The following is a 20,259-nucleotide window of genomic DNA, read 5'->3' as shown; positions in this document are numbered from 1 at the left end:
TGTTCCAAAGTGACATTTTCTGGTTCATCACTCCATTAGGTTGGTGGTTGTTCCATTTATTCAAGCAAATTTATTCAAACAAAGGCAAAATCCTGACAAAAAATAACATGGGTGTGACCTAACCCTCACCTACACTAACTTTTCAAATATTTCTTCACACACCTAAACCTTATCTAGCTCTAATACTGTATAAGGAACATACAGTTCAGAAGATCTCAATAAAAACAAGTTTTCTAAAATGCTGCAATTGTGAGAATCAAAAGCTCACTTGTTCTCAGGACACATAAGCTGAGGACCCTCAGTGCAAGGCTACAAGTTTGTACTGTATTTGCTGCAGCAGCTCTTAGTTAGCTTACTAGAAGAGGAAAGTTCTCTCTTTTCTATGCAATCTCACACATTCAACTCCACCCTACATGCTGAAAAAAACCGCACTGATCGTGATTTTTTTGGGGTTATTTTAACCAAGAACAAAAGCATACTCTCACCTGAAGTACTATAGGCTCTATGCAGGTAAACTTTGTTTCTTCTCGATAGAGGTACTCAATTGAGCATTTTAGCAGAAGAATTCTGGGATTTTTTAAGCAAGAATTCATCTAAAAAAGACACAAAAATAGTTAAAACAAAAATACAAATATCTGGAGAAGAAGAAGTATGCAAGAAAAAGAAACAGACTTCCCACGATCTGCCCCTGCTACCCCCACCTCCCTTTAGAGCATCTCAGCTATCCCCTGCTGGAGACACAACTACACATTCTTCCTTCTTCTGAAGTTGTTACACCCAATTGTTGGAATCTCACAGGTACTGTCCATAAGCAGACAATTCTAGAGAGGATTTCCAATCACTGCTAAGAGCCCCAAAGCCTTGATACACTTGATTCATGCATTGTCATTCACTTCTATCTTGTCCTCCTGCCTTAAAGGCCCATTTTACTATACTAAGTCAGAACCACAAATGCCTTTTTCTGGCTAAAAATTGGGGCAATTATTAGCTGCCTCATGCTGTAGTAGGGGTAAAAAGTATGTTTTTCTATACATGCATGAGGAAAGTTTCTCCCCCAGAATCTCTGGGCTAGAAAACAAAACAGCTTGGAAAAAAAATGCTTTAAAAGCCATTCTTATTTGGGAGCTCAAAGCAGAGAAAGGTAATAAATCTCCTAGATGGTGAGAGAAAAAAAAAAAAAAACAACAAAAAAAGCAAGTGAGAACACCCTTGTTTCCACAACATGCATTACAGTAAAATTAATCAAGATGCATTACCTTTTTGTGTGCAACATTCTTAGTGCAAACAAATCCATTCACCACCATGGAGTCAAATTTCTTTCCACCAGGGATCTAACAAAGCAAAGAACATTTTAGAACTGTTACACACTCCCACATCTTGTAGAGCAGTAAAGCTCATACATAGAATTCCATTCCTGTTGTAGGTGATGTACAAACTTCAGCTACACCCTCAATTATCATATGAAAGATCAGATAGAGTCATGCTGGACACCTAAGTCTTTCCCTTTAAAGCCTGGCAAACTTAGGACAACATTAAAAAAAACTACTGAGTTCTAGGATTTCTATACCCCTCCCAAGGGGTGCTTATTTGTTAAACCAGTATACTCCAGCACATGACAAGGGAACCTAATACTGACAGGCCATGAGGAGCAAATACCTTTGCACATGTCATTTCTATTAACAACAAACAAATTGTAAGGGAGGAAAACATATAAAATAAAGAAAGAAAACCAAAAAATCCTCTACCTACCAATTGAACACATCAAACAGTTGACTGGTGTGCCTGAAGTCACAGGCAATCCCAGGCATAATAACAGCATGAAACAGGTTTCTGAATAACATGTTTCAGAGGACATTCATATTACCAGCATGTGAAAATAGTAGACAGCTATGAAGAGCTTTCACCTTTGAACAACTGCTCTTTGAACCAGAGTTTTGGGAGAAGCAGGAACAAGCAGTGCTGCCTGAAGAGATGCCACAGAACTACCACCAGAATCAAAAGGTTGTCTTCAAATCTCATGTGGCTTTCAAACAAGAGTACTGCTGAGGTGAGCTTGGCCAAAGAAAACTAAGCTCAAATCTTCAGTCCTCAGTCACACTAACTCCTTGGATGTTATTTTCCCATCAGACTCTCAGAGGGAAGTTTGCATGCCAGAACTCCAGACTTACAGTTAAACAGTGTCAACACTAGGCCATCTGGCAGAACTGGATACACCACTCTATAACAATTAAGTTTTCCTCTTGAAGAAAGTCATCGTACTTGGCATGGGAGAAGGTTAATCCTCCGTAATGGATAGGTACAGGGAAACAGATTGCTGCACCATGTCCTGCAAGCTACTTATCCAGCATTTGGTGTATCTCCAATTCAAGCACAAAACAAGCAGAAACCAAAAAATGAACCAAGTCATTACAGAGGTGTTACTCTTTGCTACGTTCTGCAGCCTACAGCCTGAAAGATGAGGTCAGCCCCAGCACATCAAAGCACTTTTCACAGCATGCCAAGTTCAAGTTCCCTCTGTGCAACTTCTTCTAGAACTCCGCCTTTCCCAAAGGCCAAGCCAGCCGATTACAGTACTGAATATGCTGGGGGCAGTGGAAAGGGGACAATTCTCTTCAAACAAGGGGTACTGCTAACAGCTGCATCCTTTTGTTTCCCTACATCCACTGCTTGAAACTTACTTTTTTGATATGGACAAACTGGCGGATATCCATGTCATCATCCCTCTTCTTGACATCTGGCCGTACCGTTTGAACTACCTGGCAGACCACGGGTACAATAATATCCCTCCAGGACAGTGACAGAGACTCATTGTATAGAAGCTGCTGAAGCAGTGCCATCATGTGGTTGTGATTAGCAGACCTATAAAAAAGGCAAAATAAATAGATTTCTCATTTAAAAAATATAAAAAATACACTGCAGTGATTAGCTGAAGTCACATTTCTTAACATTTACAGTGCAGAAGTCCTCTGAAGGAACAGTTGCCTAGAATGTTCTACAGTCAGCTCCAGTCCTGTACTCAATATACAAGCATAACAAGATAAAAATATATATATATACTGTAAAAACGCTGCATTCTTAATGTAAATTAATTCCTTGTATTGCCTACTGTAGCTCAAGTCCCACTGAAAGTTGGTGGAATAGAGGGGCTTCAGAAATTGCTACTCCAGATATGCGAATTCCTTTTTCTACATGTTTCTTACAGCAGTCTTTCCATGGCTTGTTTCTCCCCATTCTCTTCTCTCAGCAGATCCAGATTGCTGTGGTGCCAGCCTAGGGGTGTGAATAAGAGTTCTTTGGACTTCTCCTCCACCCTCCTGTTGAATAACGACTCTGCAAGAGACAAACAAACCTTGTTTAATGCAAGTACATTCACAGTTGAATGCTTGTGTCTTTCTGAAAGGCTGCTTTGAAAAGGAAAGAATTTACTAAGACATCAGTCTAGGCCTCCTGAAATACTGAGTTTAAGGTAGATGTCATGGTCCTCATTTTGAGAGGGACTGACACTTTCAATCACTATATTGTGTAGTAACTCCTTAGATGTGTTCTCTGTTTTACAGTACCAAAATTAGAGGTTATTTCAGCACAGTCAATGCTTTGAAAGAGTTACTAGGTTATTTCCTGCATGGTTATTATGACATTATAGAGGCAAATTATAAACTTCCACATTGACATAATGGCTGACTATATTATAAGTCATTTATACTAGTAGTGTATAAATGCTCATCAAGCAAGTATGTAAATCTTCAGAGTTCCAGCTTAAAACTCCTCAGCGTTAAGCATCATCTCTAGAAAATATTAATCCGAGGAGGACTACTGAAGAAAAAGACTCCTAAAAAACAAGAATCAACTTCTTCCAGATGCTCCACACACAAAATTAGCTGTGTAGAAGATTAATAGAAGCTACATTGATTTCCCCCTTCCTTCTGCAAAAGCTCAGTTAAAATCTGAACACCAGTTTAATCCAAGACTTTATTTTTCAAGATACACAGACCTTGGCATTTCTCCTTTATTTCTTCCTCTTATGAGTGCATCCAAATCAATAGCATTAACTGGGAAGAAAAAAAGACTCAGAAATGCATCTGGCCATGATACTGGAAAGCATGTAGGTTTAAAAGCCGTAAATGAATGTAATGGCCTTTCATTTCATAAATAGTGATACTGGTGGTGATGACAAGAAACCCAGAAAGATTTAAGAGAAGAAGCTTTAAGGTACTCTGTAGAAGCAGTGCAATTAATTGTATGACATCTTCATTTGCTTACACAGGAAGTTAAAAATCAGTTATATAAATTTGTTGGTGGAGAAACTGTGAACAGACTTGCCACTTACACTTGTTTTTTTAAAAAAGGAAAAGCTTTTATTTGAGTCTTTTTGAATGCAGGAATGTAAGAAGTGAAAGAAATTTTAAGCTTGAAAGTGCATTCAGAAAAGTCAAAGTATAGTTTATACATCAGTTTTGCCACAAATAACTTCAGATTCACAGTCAAGTAAATATTTAGAAAGGGTCAGTGCTCTATTAGAGGAGCATTAAGGAACTTCTATCATTATATTAAAAAACACAACAGCAGCATTTGAAGTTTATCCTTACCTTTAATAAAAGCGTCACTTATAGAGAACATCTGCTGCCCTCCGTTTTCAGGATTCAAGTACTCTGAAAGAAGAGAGAAGAGGGATATAGGTGGAGACAAAAAAAAAAAAGACAGGTTACACTGGTGTGCCCATATAATTACAATGTACACACCCACACCAGAAGAAGCAGCATTACTCATCTAAGTGTTTAGTCACCAATTTAGCAACAGCTTGGTGAGTGGTTAAGACAAGAATATCCTCTCATTCTTGTTCTATCAAAAAATTCTGTGATGTCAAGAAAATAGTGCTTATTAATGAGAGGAAACAAAACAAAACGAAGTAGACGTGAGCAAAGACTGAACTAAGAGTGCACTTTTCTAACTGACACAGACCACCCTTTTCTAGGCCTGAATACAAATGTGTTAAGGTGTGATCAGACACCACGGAAATTGCCTCCTCACTCAGGTCTAAAAATGCAGTTTCAGAAACCATTTTGGTCACCCACTTCATTGAACCATCTCAGACTGAGGGAGAGACCTGCCATAAGATGTAAGAAAAAGAAGACAGCCTGCCTGTCAAGAGCTGTAAGTCTCAAGTCTAGAACAGTTCAAAGTGTTTTGAGGAATCCATGCTGACAGAGTGCCTCTGAGAAACAAAGCAGAGCAAGACACAGATCACTTGACATGTGGGAAATATAGTTAGAGCCTGGTGCTAATATTGACAAGGTTGTGGATTCAATCCCTGTATCGGCCATTCACTTAAGGAGTTGGATTTGATGGGTCCCTTCCAACTCAGAATATTCTGTGATATCTGTAAAACAGGATGAAGCTCCACCTACTACCCTCATTTAGCTTGCTAGATCTTGATTTTTCATGCTGACTGGGTACAAAACGCTTGTTTTCTCCAGAAGCCATTAGCTTGTTGTGCCTTTAGCTGGCTCCTTATACAAAAAGGGATTCTACAATGAGAAAATAAGAGCAGTAGCCCAACTGCTTATACAACACAACTACCTGAAGCCCAAAGCCAACCCTTTATCATCTTTCCTGACAATGCTCCAGACCCATCACAAACAGAACACAAAGCCAGGCTGCTTTCAGACACCAACAGAAAGCAACACAAAGCTGACAGGACATAAACAATCACAAAACTCTGAGCAGCAGCACTCAGGAGACCTCTTTCATGCCACCATTTTAAATATCTGAGCTTATTTGCTAATAGATACTCAACAGAGGATAAAGGTACCAAAGAGAAGTTACAAAGCCTCCTTTGTAGATTCCTGGTTATCTGAGATTCTTTTCATCTCTTGCTAAGTTTAATAGTTCAGCATTCCAATAAACTACTGCTTGATAAAAGCTGGCTCACCCTCAGTATTCATTCACTCACTGACTATCTGGAGAAAATCATGTCATGCTCTACCTACACAAGAGCATGTATACTAGCACCTCCATCCCTCTCCATCTTGCAACAGCCTCAGGGCATCAGTTCTTACTGTAAACACACTTAAATTAGGTCTGGCACAGACCCCCTGACTGATACAGCCAAAGCACAAGTTATCCCCAACTGAAATCAAACCTTACTTATGCTCTGGACAAAGAGTAACACCTCCAAGCCACTTCTAGATTTGTAATGATCTAGGTTCTTTCATTTAGATAATCTTTAAAGTCCCTTACAACCCAAATTATTCTATTGTTCTTTTCAATACAACTTCAGCTCCCATACCTTCCCTTCTGATTTGTTCCCAGGGGAAGTTTCTGATAAGGTAAGATACCCCTTCTTAGTCCAGACAGATAACACATCCATAAGCATGAGTCTGAGATGGTTTAGAGTAGCTAATGCACACTTTTTACCTCATATCATCCCTGCATGCATCATGCTCTACAAAATGAGGAAGGGGGATGGGGAAATGCTCCTGTAGCTTATTTTATAACCTGAAAATTCAGGTACCTTCTCAAAAGAAGAACCAAAAGGGCTCCAGGCAACAGCACACTAAACCTTGGCAAGCAATACTAAAAAAGTATCCAGCCATCTTCTCTTCCCCCTCCTAACTACTTCCAGCATCAAAAATTACCCAAAATACCTGCTATCATGATCAAGGATATCTGTTGGGAAAGACATTTATAAAATAGAATTTCACATATTGTTAACAGTATTTCCTCAAAAACAGCAAAAAAAACCCACATATAAAGTTTATCATGTAATCTCTTCCCCCAATTTAAATGGAGAAAATAATCTTACTTTGTTTCTTCTTCTGATACATACTATGTCTTTAGGCAGATGATACTATAAATGAGTCACTATTCTCAGCTAATTCCAAGTCACCCAAATTTCATGGAAACAAACCAGACATTAGTCAGCCCATAACACCACAAGAAGTTCTGCCAATAGGGTACATACAAACCACTCTGCTAAAACACAGCTGGTGGATACATCACCCACCCTTGCTTCAAAGCAGCTGACCTCTGTGACTCTGGGAAATTGCATATCCCTTAATTGTTTGAGAAACCCATGAACTGCCTAGATCAAGGCTGACCTGAACTTCTAGCACTTTGCTGTTTTCTATAGTCACTCTTCCCCACAATGAAATTACTGTAATTTACACAGTCCTAAGGAAACTAAATTACAAACTAAAAAAGGAAGGTGATATCTTCAGTTTCATTTCATTATTTCAAAGAAAGTCAAGTCACTGTCACCCATCTAAGGACTAGAGACAACTCCAACACAATTAAGCTAAATAAGTGTGTCCATAACAGACACAGGGAAATTACTGATGCTGACAGTGGCAAACACCTCATGTCACTGATTAACTACAGAACTCTGTTCTTAAAATAACCACCTATTTTAAACAAATGCTTAAACATCCCTTTTTGGCTGTCTAATAATTGTGACAGTCTAGCATCTTAGATGGTATATTTTCTTGAATATAGCCAGGATAATCAGAAAAACAAGGTGAAGTATCTTAATATTAACTTCAATATGTAAAACCTCTGGCTTTAATATTTACAGAATTAATTTTTAGAAGTCATGCATTTCACTAGCCTAGGCACTGCAGCATTCACTGTAGGGTTTTGTCCCTTCTCACTACCCAAAAAGTTTCAGTCTGTCTATTGCCAAGAAGTGTTTCTTGCTATTCAGGATATTGTCACTCATTTTGACTTGTCGTGCCTTGGTTAGGTCTTTTCCCTAGAGATTCTCTCTCATGCCAGGAATTATAAACACAAAAAAATATAAAAGAGGTATGGTAACTTCTCTGTATTTTCAGATATAGATTTTTCAAAAATCTACAGGATACCTACCTATCCATGGCGTACTTCCATGACACACTTCCACCCTATCCCAGTTCTTGGCCTGTTACTGGTACTATTCCCTCAAGGAAAATCCATTGTCTTGGAAGAAATTTTTACCAGTTTTCTACTATCAATTACACTCCTACAGAATAACCTGGTTAAGAGACCATATGTTTCAGGAACATATATCAAATACCAGCAGAGATTCACCAAAGATACCAGAGTGCTGCCAGCATACATAATTCCAAGGCAGAAGTCTTTCTCCTTTCAGTCCCCTCACCACTTGCCTTTTCTGCTGATCTCTCAGCTCTCCACCATCAAAAACCTTCTCACAGGAACTCACAAGAGTTCTGGCTCTGAGTAGCCTTGATTTCCTCAACAGTTTCCAAGAGAGAGGCTTTCTTACATTTCCCCTTCATAATGTACTGCTCCTTGTAAAAGTATGAAATGTATGTATGAAACCAGACAAACACCCTACAAATCCTTTAACACCTGGCAGAGCCAAACTGACTACTACCCGCTTTACTGCCATCACACACTGGTAAAGCTAAACCTGCTACAGCTGGAAATTCATCCGATACTGCAGCACACCTGGGCCTGTTTCAAACTCACTCAATCCAGCACCCCTCCCTCCTAAAAGGAATTCATTGGTCTATCTCCCTCTCCCCAGCTGTCCTTCCCTGTAGATGCATTAGCTTTTCATTTGATAAGGGCATCAGCTGGAAACAAATTGAAAGGAACCAATAATGAGCTGGTGTCAGTAGTGCTGACAATCCATTCCCAATTTTGGATCAACTCAAACTTTTGACATTAACTTGAACTTTTGAAACTCTTCTGCTTCTCTCTTTGGGGGACAATAAGGAATTAAATTTCTTTCCTTCTAGGCATATTTTTAGCAAACAACAAAAGGTGACTACAGTAGCCATCCATAAATGTCCCCTCTAATTTGTCTCATTCTGCCCCACATGTCTAGCAAACTTGAAAAGCCAACTGTGACCACTTTTCCTCCCTGTCTTCAGAGACCATTTCAGTTCCAGAATATGCAATCTGTATGCAAACTTAAGGATGCTGTTCCATTCTGATTCATAGCCACACAAGAGACCTGCTAGACTTCATAGAAGAATGAATTAATTAGAAGTACAAAATATTTAACACTGAATCATCTTTTAAAGTCAGAAACACTGTAAGGGTGGGGTGATACTTAAGAAACTACTTAGAAGCCATCAAAGATCCAAGTCTACAAAGCTGAGGTAACCTTATGTAAGGAAGCAGAGCAAAGACATCAACTACTACCCAACATGTAAAGCAACTAAAATATACTAGACCCAAGACAGTGGCAAGCCCCAGTTTCAGACAGCCCTTGCATCATTTAGAGAATGCAGTTGTCAACAAGTAGGCACATTATTTCTTCCATAAGGATGTTGCTTATAGCGTCTTTCAATTTAGTACTTCTTTAGGGGAAAATCCTTTCAAAAGCAGTCTTCAACACTGAGTATTTGATTTCTTCCTACTTAAGTGGATGATCTCTTTTGAAGAAATACTATGTATATGGATTAAGTTAGGCCTTATTGTTCAGCAGTAAGATTCTTCTGTAAAATGTAAGCTTATTAAGGTACAATTTTAAGTCAGCACAGAACTCTTCCAAGTTAATCTTGTTCTTTTGTTCTCTGGGGTTATATTTCTTGCTTGCCTTTTTAAGTTCCATCTCCAATTGTAGAGTCACATATCAACCTGGTTTATGTGTGGCTTATTTTTCCACCCCAGTTAGCCAGAACACATATGTGGATCTGTCTATTATGAATGGGCAAGAGACTGCTTCAATGGCAAAGAGAAAGTCACAGGGGAAGTTACACACTCTGCAGAGAAGGCATTTCAACAGGTCTATTGAGCCTCCTCAGAGGTGAGCACATCGAAACTGCAAGCAAGTGCCAGTTAAAGATGACATTTTCCCCTCTGTAAGACAGCTACATAAGCAGTGTCCAAATAAGTCAGTGATATTAGGGCCAGCTCTCCATCATGTGCAACTCCAGCTGGTGACTACCTCGTACCTTTTTGGTCGGCAGGGTGAGGGGGCACATGTGGGTACTTGGAGTGCTTCTTGATATGGAAGTTCACGTTGTCCAGCTCCACGTTCAGGCTGATGGAGGCGGCCGAATCACTGTCCATTGTGGACTGGAAGCTGCTGACTGAAGTGCGCTTGCTAGGGCTGGCGGAGTCTTTTAGTGTTGGGTGAGGGGGAAGATACAGGGAGGAGAAGGGTTCAAATGGGTATTATGAGGGTACCAGAGAGGAGAAAAATTGTCTTTAATACATAAAGACCAGTGTGCAATAATACAGGAATACAGCATTTTCATAGTTCTAATCTTGTCTTCATGTGGGCATGCTGACATACTGGACATTCTTTATACTTGGACTATAGAGCCCAAGTCAAGGAGAAGTCTGCCTGAGAAACAGAAGGCAGCAATTTACATGCAAGTATGAAGCTTAACCAGTTCCACTAAATTCAAAATACTGTATCCATTGTGAGGAAGTGGAAGACTAGACAGGCTGTAGCTTTCTTAGATCCTTACGGCCCCTAGCGCACACACAGAAACACACACAAATAAAGCAAGACATGGTAAACTACTAAGTCCTGAAGGACTGGGGACAACAGGAGAGAAGGCAGAGCGAGGCAAAGACTCAGGTGAAACTTACTGGCTGAGTTGTCTTCCCCTTCATCAGCAATTTGCTCTGTGTCACTGTCATCAAACTTGATGTCTTTGAACCAGGATGGTTCAGAGTGGCCCTCTACGGAGTTCACAGAGTCACTGTCTGGAGATGGGGTTTCTGAGAACTCTGTGCTCTAGAAGACAAGGAAGGGAAAAAAGTTATTAAAATGCACCTCTGCTGAAATATTAAGCAGCCTTCCACAAATCCAGGTCAGGCATTTTAAAAATCAGAGGGAGGACAGTCTAAGTGAGCTGAGCCATGTTAGTCATAGAGTAAACCCCTTTAGTATGAAGTAGGAACATTTAGGGACAAAAAACAAGTACTTCTTTACAATTCCCAGATACTTGGTCTCTGCCCACACTGTGCTTCTAAACAAATTATGACTAAGTGGCACTAAAGGACAAGTTTATTATACTGCACATTTTCTATCATCACATCCAGTTAATCAGCTTTGAAAACTTGCTGTGTCCAGCCAAGGAGGGTAACAGCCTTATCCTTTGCCCAGAAAGCAACACACACAGCTCTTGGTGGAGCCTTATTCTAAGTTACTGGAGGAATTCTTTAACCAACCAATGTAGCCCCAAGAGTTTCAATCCAAGATGGGCTCTAGCTGGGCCTACTGTGTCAAAGCAAAGACCAGCCAGGTTGCCAGAGAACCTGGAGACTACCTAGGTAATTTCCATCAGCCTTACTGATGCCTCCAAGTACCTCAAAATAAAGTTATCATTATCATGCCTTTGGCTGCATCGAGTGCAGCAATCAATTGAGTCAACAACACCATTTCTCCAGATGCTTGTCCAGAAGAATTGAGATCAGACAGTGCTTCCAGCTGATGAAAGCAAGAATTGATTTTAAACATATAAACACCTTACAAATAGGGATGCATAAAGAATAGCTAGTTAAGGGCAAGCTTTTAACAGGACACTGAGACAGCTGACTAGCTATCAGATGAACTGCAGAGCAATCTCAAGGGAAGCCATATGACTGAAATATGGATGTGGACTGCGTCCATATGACTGAAATGCATGAGGAAGACAAATGCTATCGGCTGCAAGCTTTCTGTCTGAAGCCAATGGGACAGCTAAGCTATTCTTCCTTGTAAGAAGCTGAAGAACATGAAAGGCTCTTAACTGAATGCTTTCAGTTAATTTCAGAGATATCTTGCTCAAGCTAAAAAACTCAATACAATCTCTCAGGCCAGTGACTGCTCTTACCCCTCAGCAAGTTTGATTCCAGTGAAGTGCAATAGGACAGAATCTCTGGTCACTAGTTCCTGCCTCCCCTCAAGTAAACTAGTCCTGTTTGGGAGTCATGAAAAAGACCCCATCCCAAACTTGGATCATGTGGCTAAGGTACTGAATTACTTATTACTGCATCACTGGAGATCAGAAGAAAGTTACCAATACAATAGAACTAAAACATCCATTTGGAATTTTTTTAAGGAATTTTGAAACAGAAAATCACCATTGTGTCTCTGTTACCAGTAAGTGCACGCAGATTCTAAGTTCTGCACATAACATAGCTGCCACAAGCACAGACTGTGCCATCTTGAGCCCTCTGTGGAAGATGTCCACCATGAGAGGCCTTGCTCTGAAGACCCTTTTCTTCACTCTAGGCAGCACCACATGTAACAAGTCACTCTTCACAGAGGACAGCCCCAAAGTTTTCTGGGCAAATGAAACTCCCCAGACTTCAAACTACTAAGGAAAAAGGCCTAGGTCCCTATTTTCTGTACAGGAGACCTGATTCAGAAAACATACTGCAGCTGTTGAGAACAGGATTAGAAAAGATTCTAGTCAACAACCAAAACTAAGAAGAACCGTATCTTTCAGCTTTCCCACTCCTTTTACCTGCAACGGTCTGTAGAGAGCATATTCATCTCTGAAGAGCTGATCATGATGACTGACACATTCCAGCCAACGTCCATCAACCAATGCTTGTCCTATTGCAATGGCCTGGACCCTGGAAGTGTAAGAATAGAGATGGTTTTCTACGTTTTGCTCTAAACACATATCATTTATGATACAAGCCCACTATAAAAGGGAAGAGTCATTTGCTATGCATTATTTGACCTGTCAGCATTCCATTCTCATGCTTAAACAGACACTATTTACAATACTGGGGAGAGGCAGCACAGTGTACTAATTCATGCATGGAGCTAAATAAAGAGACTGCCATTACTCTGAACTCAGCTGAGGTGTCCAACATATGATTAAGACATGTTGTCTGTGCTCCTCCAATATTGTTAACTTGCATTATGTATACTGATCATCTCTGAGGGAGGACTGTTGCTCTATACTTAAGAACTACCTCAGTCTTATCCCATTTCCACATAATTAAATACACAGGATTGTTTATATTCACCTACATGGTTAAGAGCCTGCCAGCTCCACTGAAAATTTAGCTATCAAACATGATTAGTGATCTCTTATCTCAGAGGCAAACTTGCTCTTTGGAGTACCGGTGAACACTTTTGGACAGTTTTTGTAACATACAATACACACTGTTCTCCAAGTGAGCGATACTTGTCCCAGAAGCTATGCCCCATACTGGTTTCCAAACCAGACAGCCTCCTGTGTTTTTTTTGGGGCACATGAAGTCAGAATGCAACCTGCTCTGCTAGGCAGTAAAGGGGAATTTGAATTTTTTCTCTTATCTCCCTACAAAGAGGCCTGTATCTGCAGTCTAAGGTACCCTTTATCAGCTCAAACTCACAACCTCCTTTCACAGAGATGGAGGACACCTGTTGTCCTAAATCATCAGGGTTACCTTGTGGTTATGTGCCCATTTCTCATGAGCCAGTTGACCAGCTCTTTTCCCACAATACAGTTGGGATGTGTCCGCAGCCAGTAGCGATGGTCTTGAAATTCCATACCACTGTTATGATGGCAGATTTTCTTCCACAGATCTTTCAGCTGGACCGAGTCCTGGACAGGGAGATGTGCAAGTTAATTACCAGTCTAATCTCAGCACTGGTTCCAAGGGCATCAACCCAGGCCTTCAGATCACCTTCTACATCAAAAGTCCTCCATAAATAGGCACAGAATCTAAGCCATTCTGCAAACAGATATAAAATCAGCTCCTTATTACCTTCCATTTATATCCAGTGTGAGAACAATTAAAAAAACAAAGTGGTACCCTTAGAGATAAGGGGGTTTTGATGAGGAAACATTTTATGCTGCCTGCAAAACACTTATGCCCTCACTACTGCCCTCTTGCACCCTATTCTTAAATTCAGGGGGTGTATGCAAACACAGAGGACATCATCCTTGGCAAGAAGGTTTTTCTATATTATCTGTGCTCAACCCAGGCATTATGAACATATTAGTCCAATATCAAGACCAGATATAAAGCAAGTACTTAACATAGCAATGTGTTAAGGATACTATCTCTCATTGAGAATCTGGTTTTTTATTGTCCATTATGAAGCTTTTTTAGGCAGTATTAGCTTTGGGCACTAAGAAAAAAACTTGTGTATTCCTCCCAACTCAATTAACCATTTTTGAATCTGTGGATCTCTTCCCTTCTCTACTTGAAACCTTCAGTCTATAACTAGAACTTATTTTGGAGCCTGCTAAACATGTGTGTCAACTCTTCTGGCTGTGCTCCATCCAAACTGAGCTGTTCTCTCTGCATCTAGCTGCTTTTGCCTTACCATATGTGCCCTCACTTAGCACAGCACAAGCCATTATTACGGGTAGAAACTGGGATCTGGGATTATTTTGACCAAGCAGCACACCACCCCAAAGTGTGGACAAGAGACGCTGCAGCTCACTTTCCCAAATACCTCGTCTGTTCTATTTTTGTGTAACAGAACTTTACTTAAATTATAACTGGTTTCAGCTTTCCAATCAACTGTCAGACCCACATTATTGCACTTTCCAAAGGGTGTCCTGAGGCCCAGGAGTTATGCTTCGCTTTTATTACTGGACTGGCTTTCTGCTTTCAGTTCCAGCAGTGGCTGTCCTGGGTATTACCCCAGAGCCAGTGCCAGCAGTACCCCTTCCACACCTGGTACAGAGTCAAATGGGTCAGTACCAGAACATTGATAGGATCACACAATTTGATGCAACTGGAGTCTCCATAGTTCAGATGTCGTGAACTGATGAATACAGTAAACTGAAGAAATTGGCAGAATAAAGCAAATCCTTCCAACTCAAGGATTTTGACCTCTAGTTCACTGGAGCATGTGCTTATCCCAGAGTATGTACAACCTCCTCTACCTTTATTTCATGAGCAAAGTTCATTAGTCTTCTGAATGGACTAGGTCAGGCTTTAAATTAACTCCTGATACAGGGTCAACTCCACACAGTAAGGGTAATAAACAAACAGTAGGAATGAAAATCCTTCATTAATTGACACTGTCTTCTGCTCTTACATGAACAAAATAGTACCAGTCCTCCTTTCCCTCAAGAAAGAAAATGGACAAAAGATTAAACAATGTGAAGCCAAAGAGCACCAGGACTTGAATGTGTTGCTTCAAGTTGCATTCACAGAGGACTGAATTTCCTTTTTTCCATCCTGCATGAAGCAGGGTGATATAAAGACATGCCTTAAACATGTTTCTCCCTCAGGTGTTATCCATTTACAGAGCAACTCAGAAAGGAGTTCTGTAACTAAAGAGCAGTTAGTGTTTCTACACCCTCAGGCACATTTGAATGCATACAGCAGGCAGAACCTGGTAACACAGAATGAGCCTGATTTTAAAGTAACAATGGGGTGCAATCTTGAATCTTTTAATGTGTGAAAAACACTGCCTTCCCTTCTCTGCAACTTCTTTGCCTTATTTATTGGAAGCACTCCCCTTTCCTCCTCTCAAAGGAACTTAACAGTTTTTTACTGTTTAGAAATATATACAGTAGCTGCAACATACAAGATTGCCTCCGGGGGCTAAGGGATAATAGGACTACACAGAACTGCCGCACATTGACTTTTGTTTTAAAAGGAAATCATTACATCATTACAATCTTCTACAGAATCTTTCACTTATTCTGCAAACAAATAGAGGGGCCAAGTTATGTTTTGGCCCAATAAGCTATAAGGGCTTTAATTTATTCATCATGCTGGAACTGTTTCAAAGCAGCCATTTAAAGCTCCTGATTATGTGGCCTATGAAAGAGAAAATCTCAACTTAAAGAAATACAAAAACAGGTCAATGCATTACAGCTGCAACCACAACAGGTTTAACTCAAAGAGCCACCATACACCAACTCTGCACTTAGCAAGCCTAAAACTGTAAACATTTGTATGCAAAAACCCCATGAAACTATGACTTATTTCAGGAAGACAGTCAAGTCCAAAGCAGCATCAATATTCTCCACCTCTGCTCCCCCTGGAGAAGAGGTCCAGGTACGAGTGCTTACAGAAAAGCCTTAAAAGGCAGCAAAATACTCCTGCTGCATGACACAAGGAAGACAAACTTCACTGTCTTCACAGTGTAAGGCAAAGAGAAGAGTGAAAGGTACCAGAAGGATTTTGCGCTCATCCTCGCTGGTCTCTGCCTTCATATGAGTGCGAGTGGCCTGGGGGCTGACTGACGTCTCGTAGGCAGGCACCATGGGTGACCCTGACCGATCCAGAGACAGGTTAGTGATGCTGGCTGACCTGCAGGGGAACAGAGAACAATTGAAGTGTAAGTATTCATCGTGTGGTGCTTCACCAGAGCAAGCCTTTATCTTACAGCATAATAAAAACCAGCTCAAACCTGGGACACTGTTTACTCTTGTCAGTACAGACTGCTGAAGGCTTTCTCCCTTGTCAAAGCAGAAGAAAGGCTCCCTAGGAAACAAGTGTATTGCTTTGGAACTGCTAAGGTAAGCATAAACTTCTGTAAAGATCTTGTGTGAAGCAGTTGGAACTAAGTTTAGGCACACCAATTCATACATGTCTGTATTTAAATAGACTGGGGATGGGATGCTGGGTAATTAGAAGCTCCAGCAGTTTGGAGACAAGACAAATGTCAGCAAGGATGGCCAACACCCAGATCCCCATAACAGAACACTGAGATTTCCTCCTCTCATTGTCCCATGGAAAATTCCTTGTCCTCAGCTCTCAAATACATGGCTGAAAGCTTGCATAGTCTGAAGTTTGAGCACTTGCTCCCCAGAGTTGTTAAACCATTTTCTGAAGCTGGAGGTCACTGTAGCTGGCAATCCTCCTTGTACAGGGATACAGAGCATCCCCTTATCTCAGCCCAGCTGTTAGGAAATCTTGGCTGTGCCCTCCAGCACATACACACCGTTTTGCAATTATCATTGCAAAGTTTCAAATGCAAATACAAGTTCCACATATCTGCTCCATTAACCCACAACTAGACCTGAGACTCTGAATAACCAGAACGCAACTTCTCATCACATAGCAGTAATTGCAGTAATGTATCAGTGCTAAAGCACTCTAAGGAGTGAGGATGGAAAACATTTCTGCATGTATCAACAGGGAAACCCAAAATGCAGGTGCTGAACTGACTGAAGAGGTTTGCACCAATCTCATGAGAACAGTTGCCAGCCTCTAGCCATTGAAATGAAACTTTGATAACTTCAGAGAGCTTGATAACTGGCTAACAGACATATTATAATTATTCCCAGAAATTGTCCATGGATGATGTGGCACAGCCCAGGCATGAAAAAGCAATGCCACCCTATTTCAGTTTTTATACTGCAGCTAACAGAAAGCATCCTAATGCGCAAGGTGAGGCTGACATGAAAGTCACTCCTCCCAGTTGTTTTGCAACAGCTACTTTAATTGTGCTGCATACCTGTAAGCAGCAGGGATTTTTTTGCTTGGATGTAATCAAGTTAGAACAGTGAGATTTCACATCTCTGTCTTTATTATCAACAATTATATCTGGGCCTTTATGATACATATCTTTTTAAAAAACAGAGGGAGATCTTGCAATGAAAATGCTTATTCTTTAGAAGGATCTGCAAGTGAGCAGTTTGAACCCCGCTTGCAACATTGGATTGTACAGCTGGGGTTCTCCCCCCTCATAAAAACCAAGACTGAGAACACATTTCCCACCCAAAGGGGAAAACAAATAGCAATATGTAACTTCTTTTACCTGCATCTAAATGCACTCAACCTGCATCTTTTCTGCTTCATCCCCCCTAGAAAGAGGAATATTCAAGCTTCTCTCAAAGAAATGGCTACAGCTGCTTTGAGAAGATCTAAAGGCTAACATTGCTTAACCCAAAGACAACAGCTTGTTTTCCAAGGGTTCAGAATTTTTAACAGAGGTATATTATACCTCATCATTACATGTATCCAAACAAACAAGTACTTTTGGTGAGACCATGAACAGCCAGAGAGCTAAAATTTAACTTGAATAAGCAATCTGGGCCTGCCAGATCAAGATTAGAACTATCCTACTACTGCATGTTTGAGCAAACAGCAAAAGCATTTTAAAACAGAGGTATACTCAAACAGGAAGCACGAGACCATCCCCAAGGTTTCAGACATTTATTGACGTCACAGCAGTAATTTAGCATTGAACTTTTAATTCTGGACTCCTTGCCATGTTTGCCCAGGATTGATTTTTGGTACTCATTTATTCACCAGTACTTTACTCCACAAGGTGAGATCTTTGGGTCTCAGGCGTACAGTCAGTGTGCATCTCCTCCTAACCATCCCCATCACCCAGAAAATAAAGGCTCCAAGCAGTCCAGTCTTCAAAAGGCTCACCCAGCATCCTTCTCAGCTGAGCTCCCTTGTCTTCACTGGTCCTTCCAGATCCCTTCAAACTGCTAAACATTCTGTCTTCCTCTAACACCAATGCAACGAAATCTCTGAGTGTCCCCTGATTACAATTTTGAAATCTGGATTATTTTTGCTCTGTTCCTCACCTCCCTGCCTTACCTTCATTTCCTTAATTTAACCATAAGGGAAGCAATAATCACCATAGTAGAAACACTGTGAAATGGGAGCTACTTGTACTTCTAAAACTAGCCTATTTAGTGGGATTAAGCTCAAGTACTCACAAATTATACTAAAGCTCTCATGAACACTTTCAAGTTCATCCCAGCACTCTTGCATAAAGATCTATGAAGGGATTTTAGCCTGAGGAAGCCTGGTAATTTAAACAAGATTATCATTAATGAAGAGCAAAGGAATCAAATGGGGACACACACAAACAAATGAACAAAAACTACACCTCTGCTCCCTGAATCTTTTTGTCTCCCATCACCAAGTACGTGTTACTCCCTTTTCTTCAGGTTTCTCAGAACTGTACTTTTCTTAGCCACTTCTTCCCCCTCCTGTCCTCTTCACTACCACTTCTGCTTGACCAAGTCAGCAGTAAACTACAGGCCCTCAAAAGTACTACATTTGTTACCAGGAATACATATACAAATGGTTCTTCCTTACCACTCTATGGGCAGTGAGATGTCCCATTTTAGACATGAAACAGCACTTTCAGTAAAAACAAGCCTGAAAACACAGGCCTTACAGCAACAAGTGTGCTAGGGGTGCATCCAGAACAGAAAATATTCAGAAATTATTAGTTTACCTGTTTCTAGCTGGTGACTTCCCTGCATCCTCCTGGACAGACCCAAGGCGTGCAGACAATGTGGTAGTTGCAGAGTCTGGGTGAATCAAACTGCAGGGAAAGGAGCATGATAGAGATGTTTGAGATAATTGTGACATCCAGTGTGTCAGAACAGCTGTAATTAAAATACAGTTAATTGTCACATTACCTCTCCCTCACACCCATGATCATTAAATTAACAAGGGAACAGGGAGAGCTTTCCCCATCTGTAGGCCAAAGGTATCTGGAAGACAGTGCTCCTGTCTTCTTCCAAACTAAACTCTTGAACAATAAAGACTATTCCTACTTCTCATATTATCCTACTTTCCCTATTTCCCTTTCTTACACATCTTCCTTTCCTACAGGCTGCTATTAGATGCTTTGGCAGTAGACACATTGTCCTCATCTCCCCAGCATACCATCTCTGCAATCCAAGCAATGCTATCCATAGCTACTGCTAGACAGCTTTTGCCAAGATAGCCTGACAACCTTCTATAATTGTTTAACCTGAAACTGATCACCTTTGCCCTCCTTCTGTTTCCACCCCAGGAGGAAGGACAGCAGATATTCGAACACCATCAACAGAAATTCCTGTGAGCAAAACTGTATCAGATCTAAGGCACTACAGTCCAACTGATACAGCCACCCTGCTGTGCTCTCTACCATAATAAATGCTCCTAGCAGGATACATGCTCTTCATGAGAAACTGTAAGCAATGCAGCTTCACTGAGTAGCTGTACTTATCCAGAGTACGCCTCTCCTTAAAGGACATGGCCCTTCAAATGAGTTAAAGCAGGACCTCTGTGCTCCGGCTGTTTGAAGAGTGACATCTGACAAGGACATGCAGCATCAGTGTCCCTAGCAGCTTTTCTTGCTGCTTTGCAGCATCTTATCTCAGATAGATTATTTTGGAAAGAGACAACTCCCAAGTATTTTTTTGAAACCAACTACTTCTCACACAGAAGCCACTATTAGAACACAACCTCCGCTTCATTATGAAGTTGTGAGTTGCCAGTTCCCACTGTGGCACCATTTCAGTTCAGTATCTTGAGTTTAAATCTCTTAAATTCAATCAGGAACTTACCAAACAGGATTTAAGAAAAGCACTGTAACCCACTGCAAAGTGCAACAAGCACTGACGAAAATGTTAATCCTGCTAAAGCAACAATAAACCACCTAAT

At 40.7% G+C, this 20,259-nt stretch overlaps 1 protein-coding gene across 9 annotated transcripts in view; it reads right to left on the bottom strand.

The window, feature by feature from the left end:
* The window catches only part of PIKFYVE (phosphoinositide kinase, FYVE-type zinc finger containing), a 63,908-nt gene that overhangs the window by 28,103 nt on the left and 15,546 nt on the right, over positions 1–20,259 (bottom strand). For 8 of the 9 annotated variants that reach the window (XM_015634592.2, XM_015634589.3, XM_015634591.2 and 5 more), the window contains 11 exons: positions 19,061–19,150; positions 16,026–16,164; positions 13,330–13,487; positions 12,411–12,522; positions 10,546–10,693; positions 9,900–10,067; positions 4,587–4,649; positions 3,201–3,330; positions 2,679–2,859; positions 1,257–1,331; positions 486–593 (listed from right to left, as the gene is read on the bottom strand). In XM_015634592.2, the coding sequence (XP_015490078.1) occupies positions 486–593; positions 1,257–1,331; positions 2,679–2,859; positions 3,201–3,330; positions 4,587–4,649; positions 9,900–10,067; positions 10,546–10,693; positions 12,411–12,522; positions 13,330–13,487; positions 16,026–16,164; positions 19,061–19,150 (1,372 nt within the window). The remainder of the gene's footprint in view (positions 1–485; positions 594–1,256; positions 1,332–2,678; positions 2,860–3,200; positions 3,331–4,586; positions 4,650–9,899; positions 10,068–10,545; positions 10,694–12,410; positions 12,523–13,329; positions 13,488–16,025; positions 16,165–19,060; positions 19,151–20,259) is intronic. The other variant, XM_015634594.3, reaches the window with a different exon arrangement.

This window comes from Parus major, chromosome 7 (assembly GCF_001522545.3).
Source record: "Parus major isolate Abel chromosome 7, Parus_major1.1, whole genome shotgun sequence".
In the NCBI taxonomy this organism is placed as follows: Eukaryota; Metazoa; Chordata; class Aves; order Passeriformes; family Paridae; genus Parus; species Parus major.
This window is presented reverse-complemented; position numbering and strand designations above follow the sequence as displayed.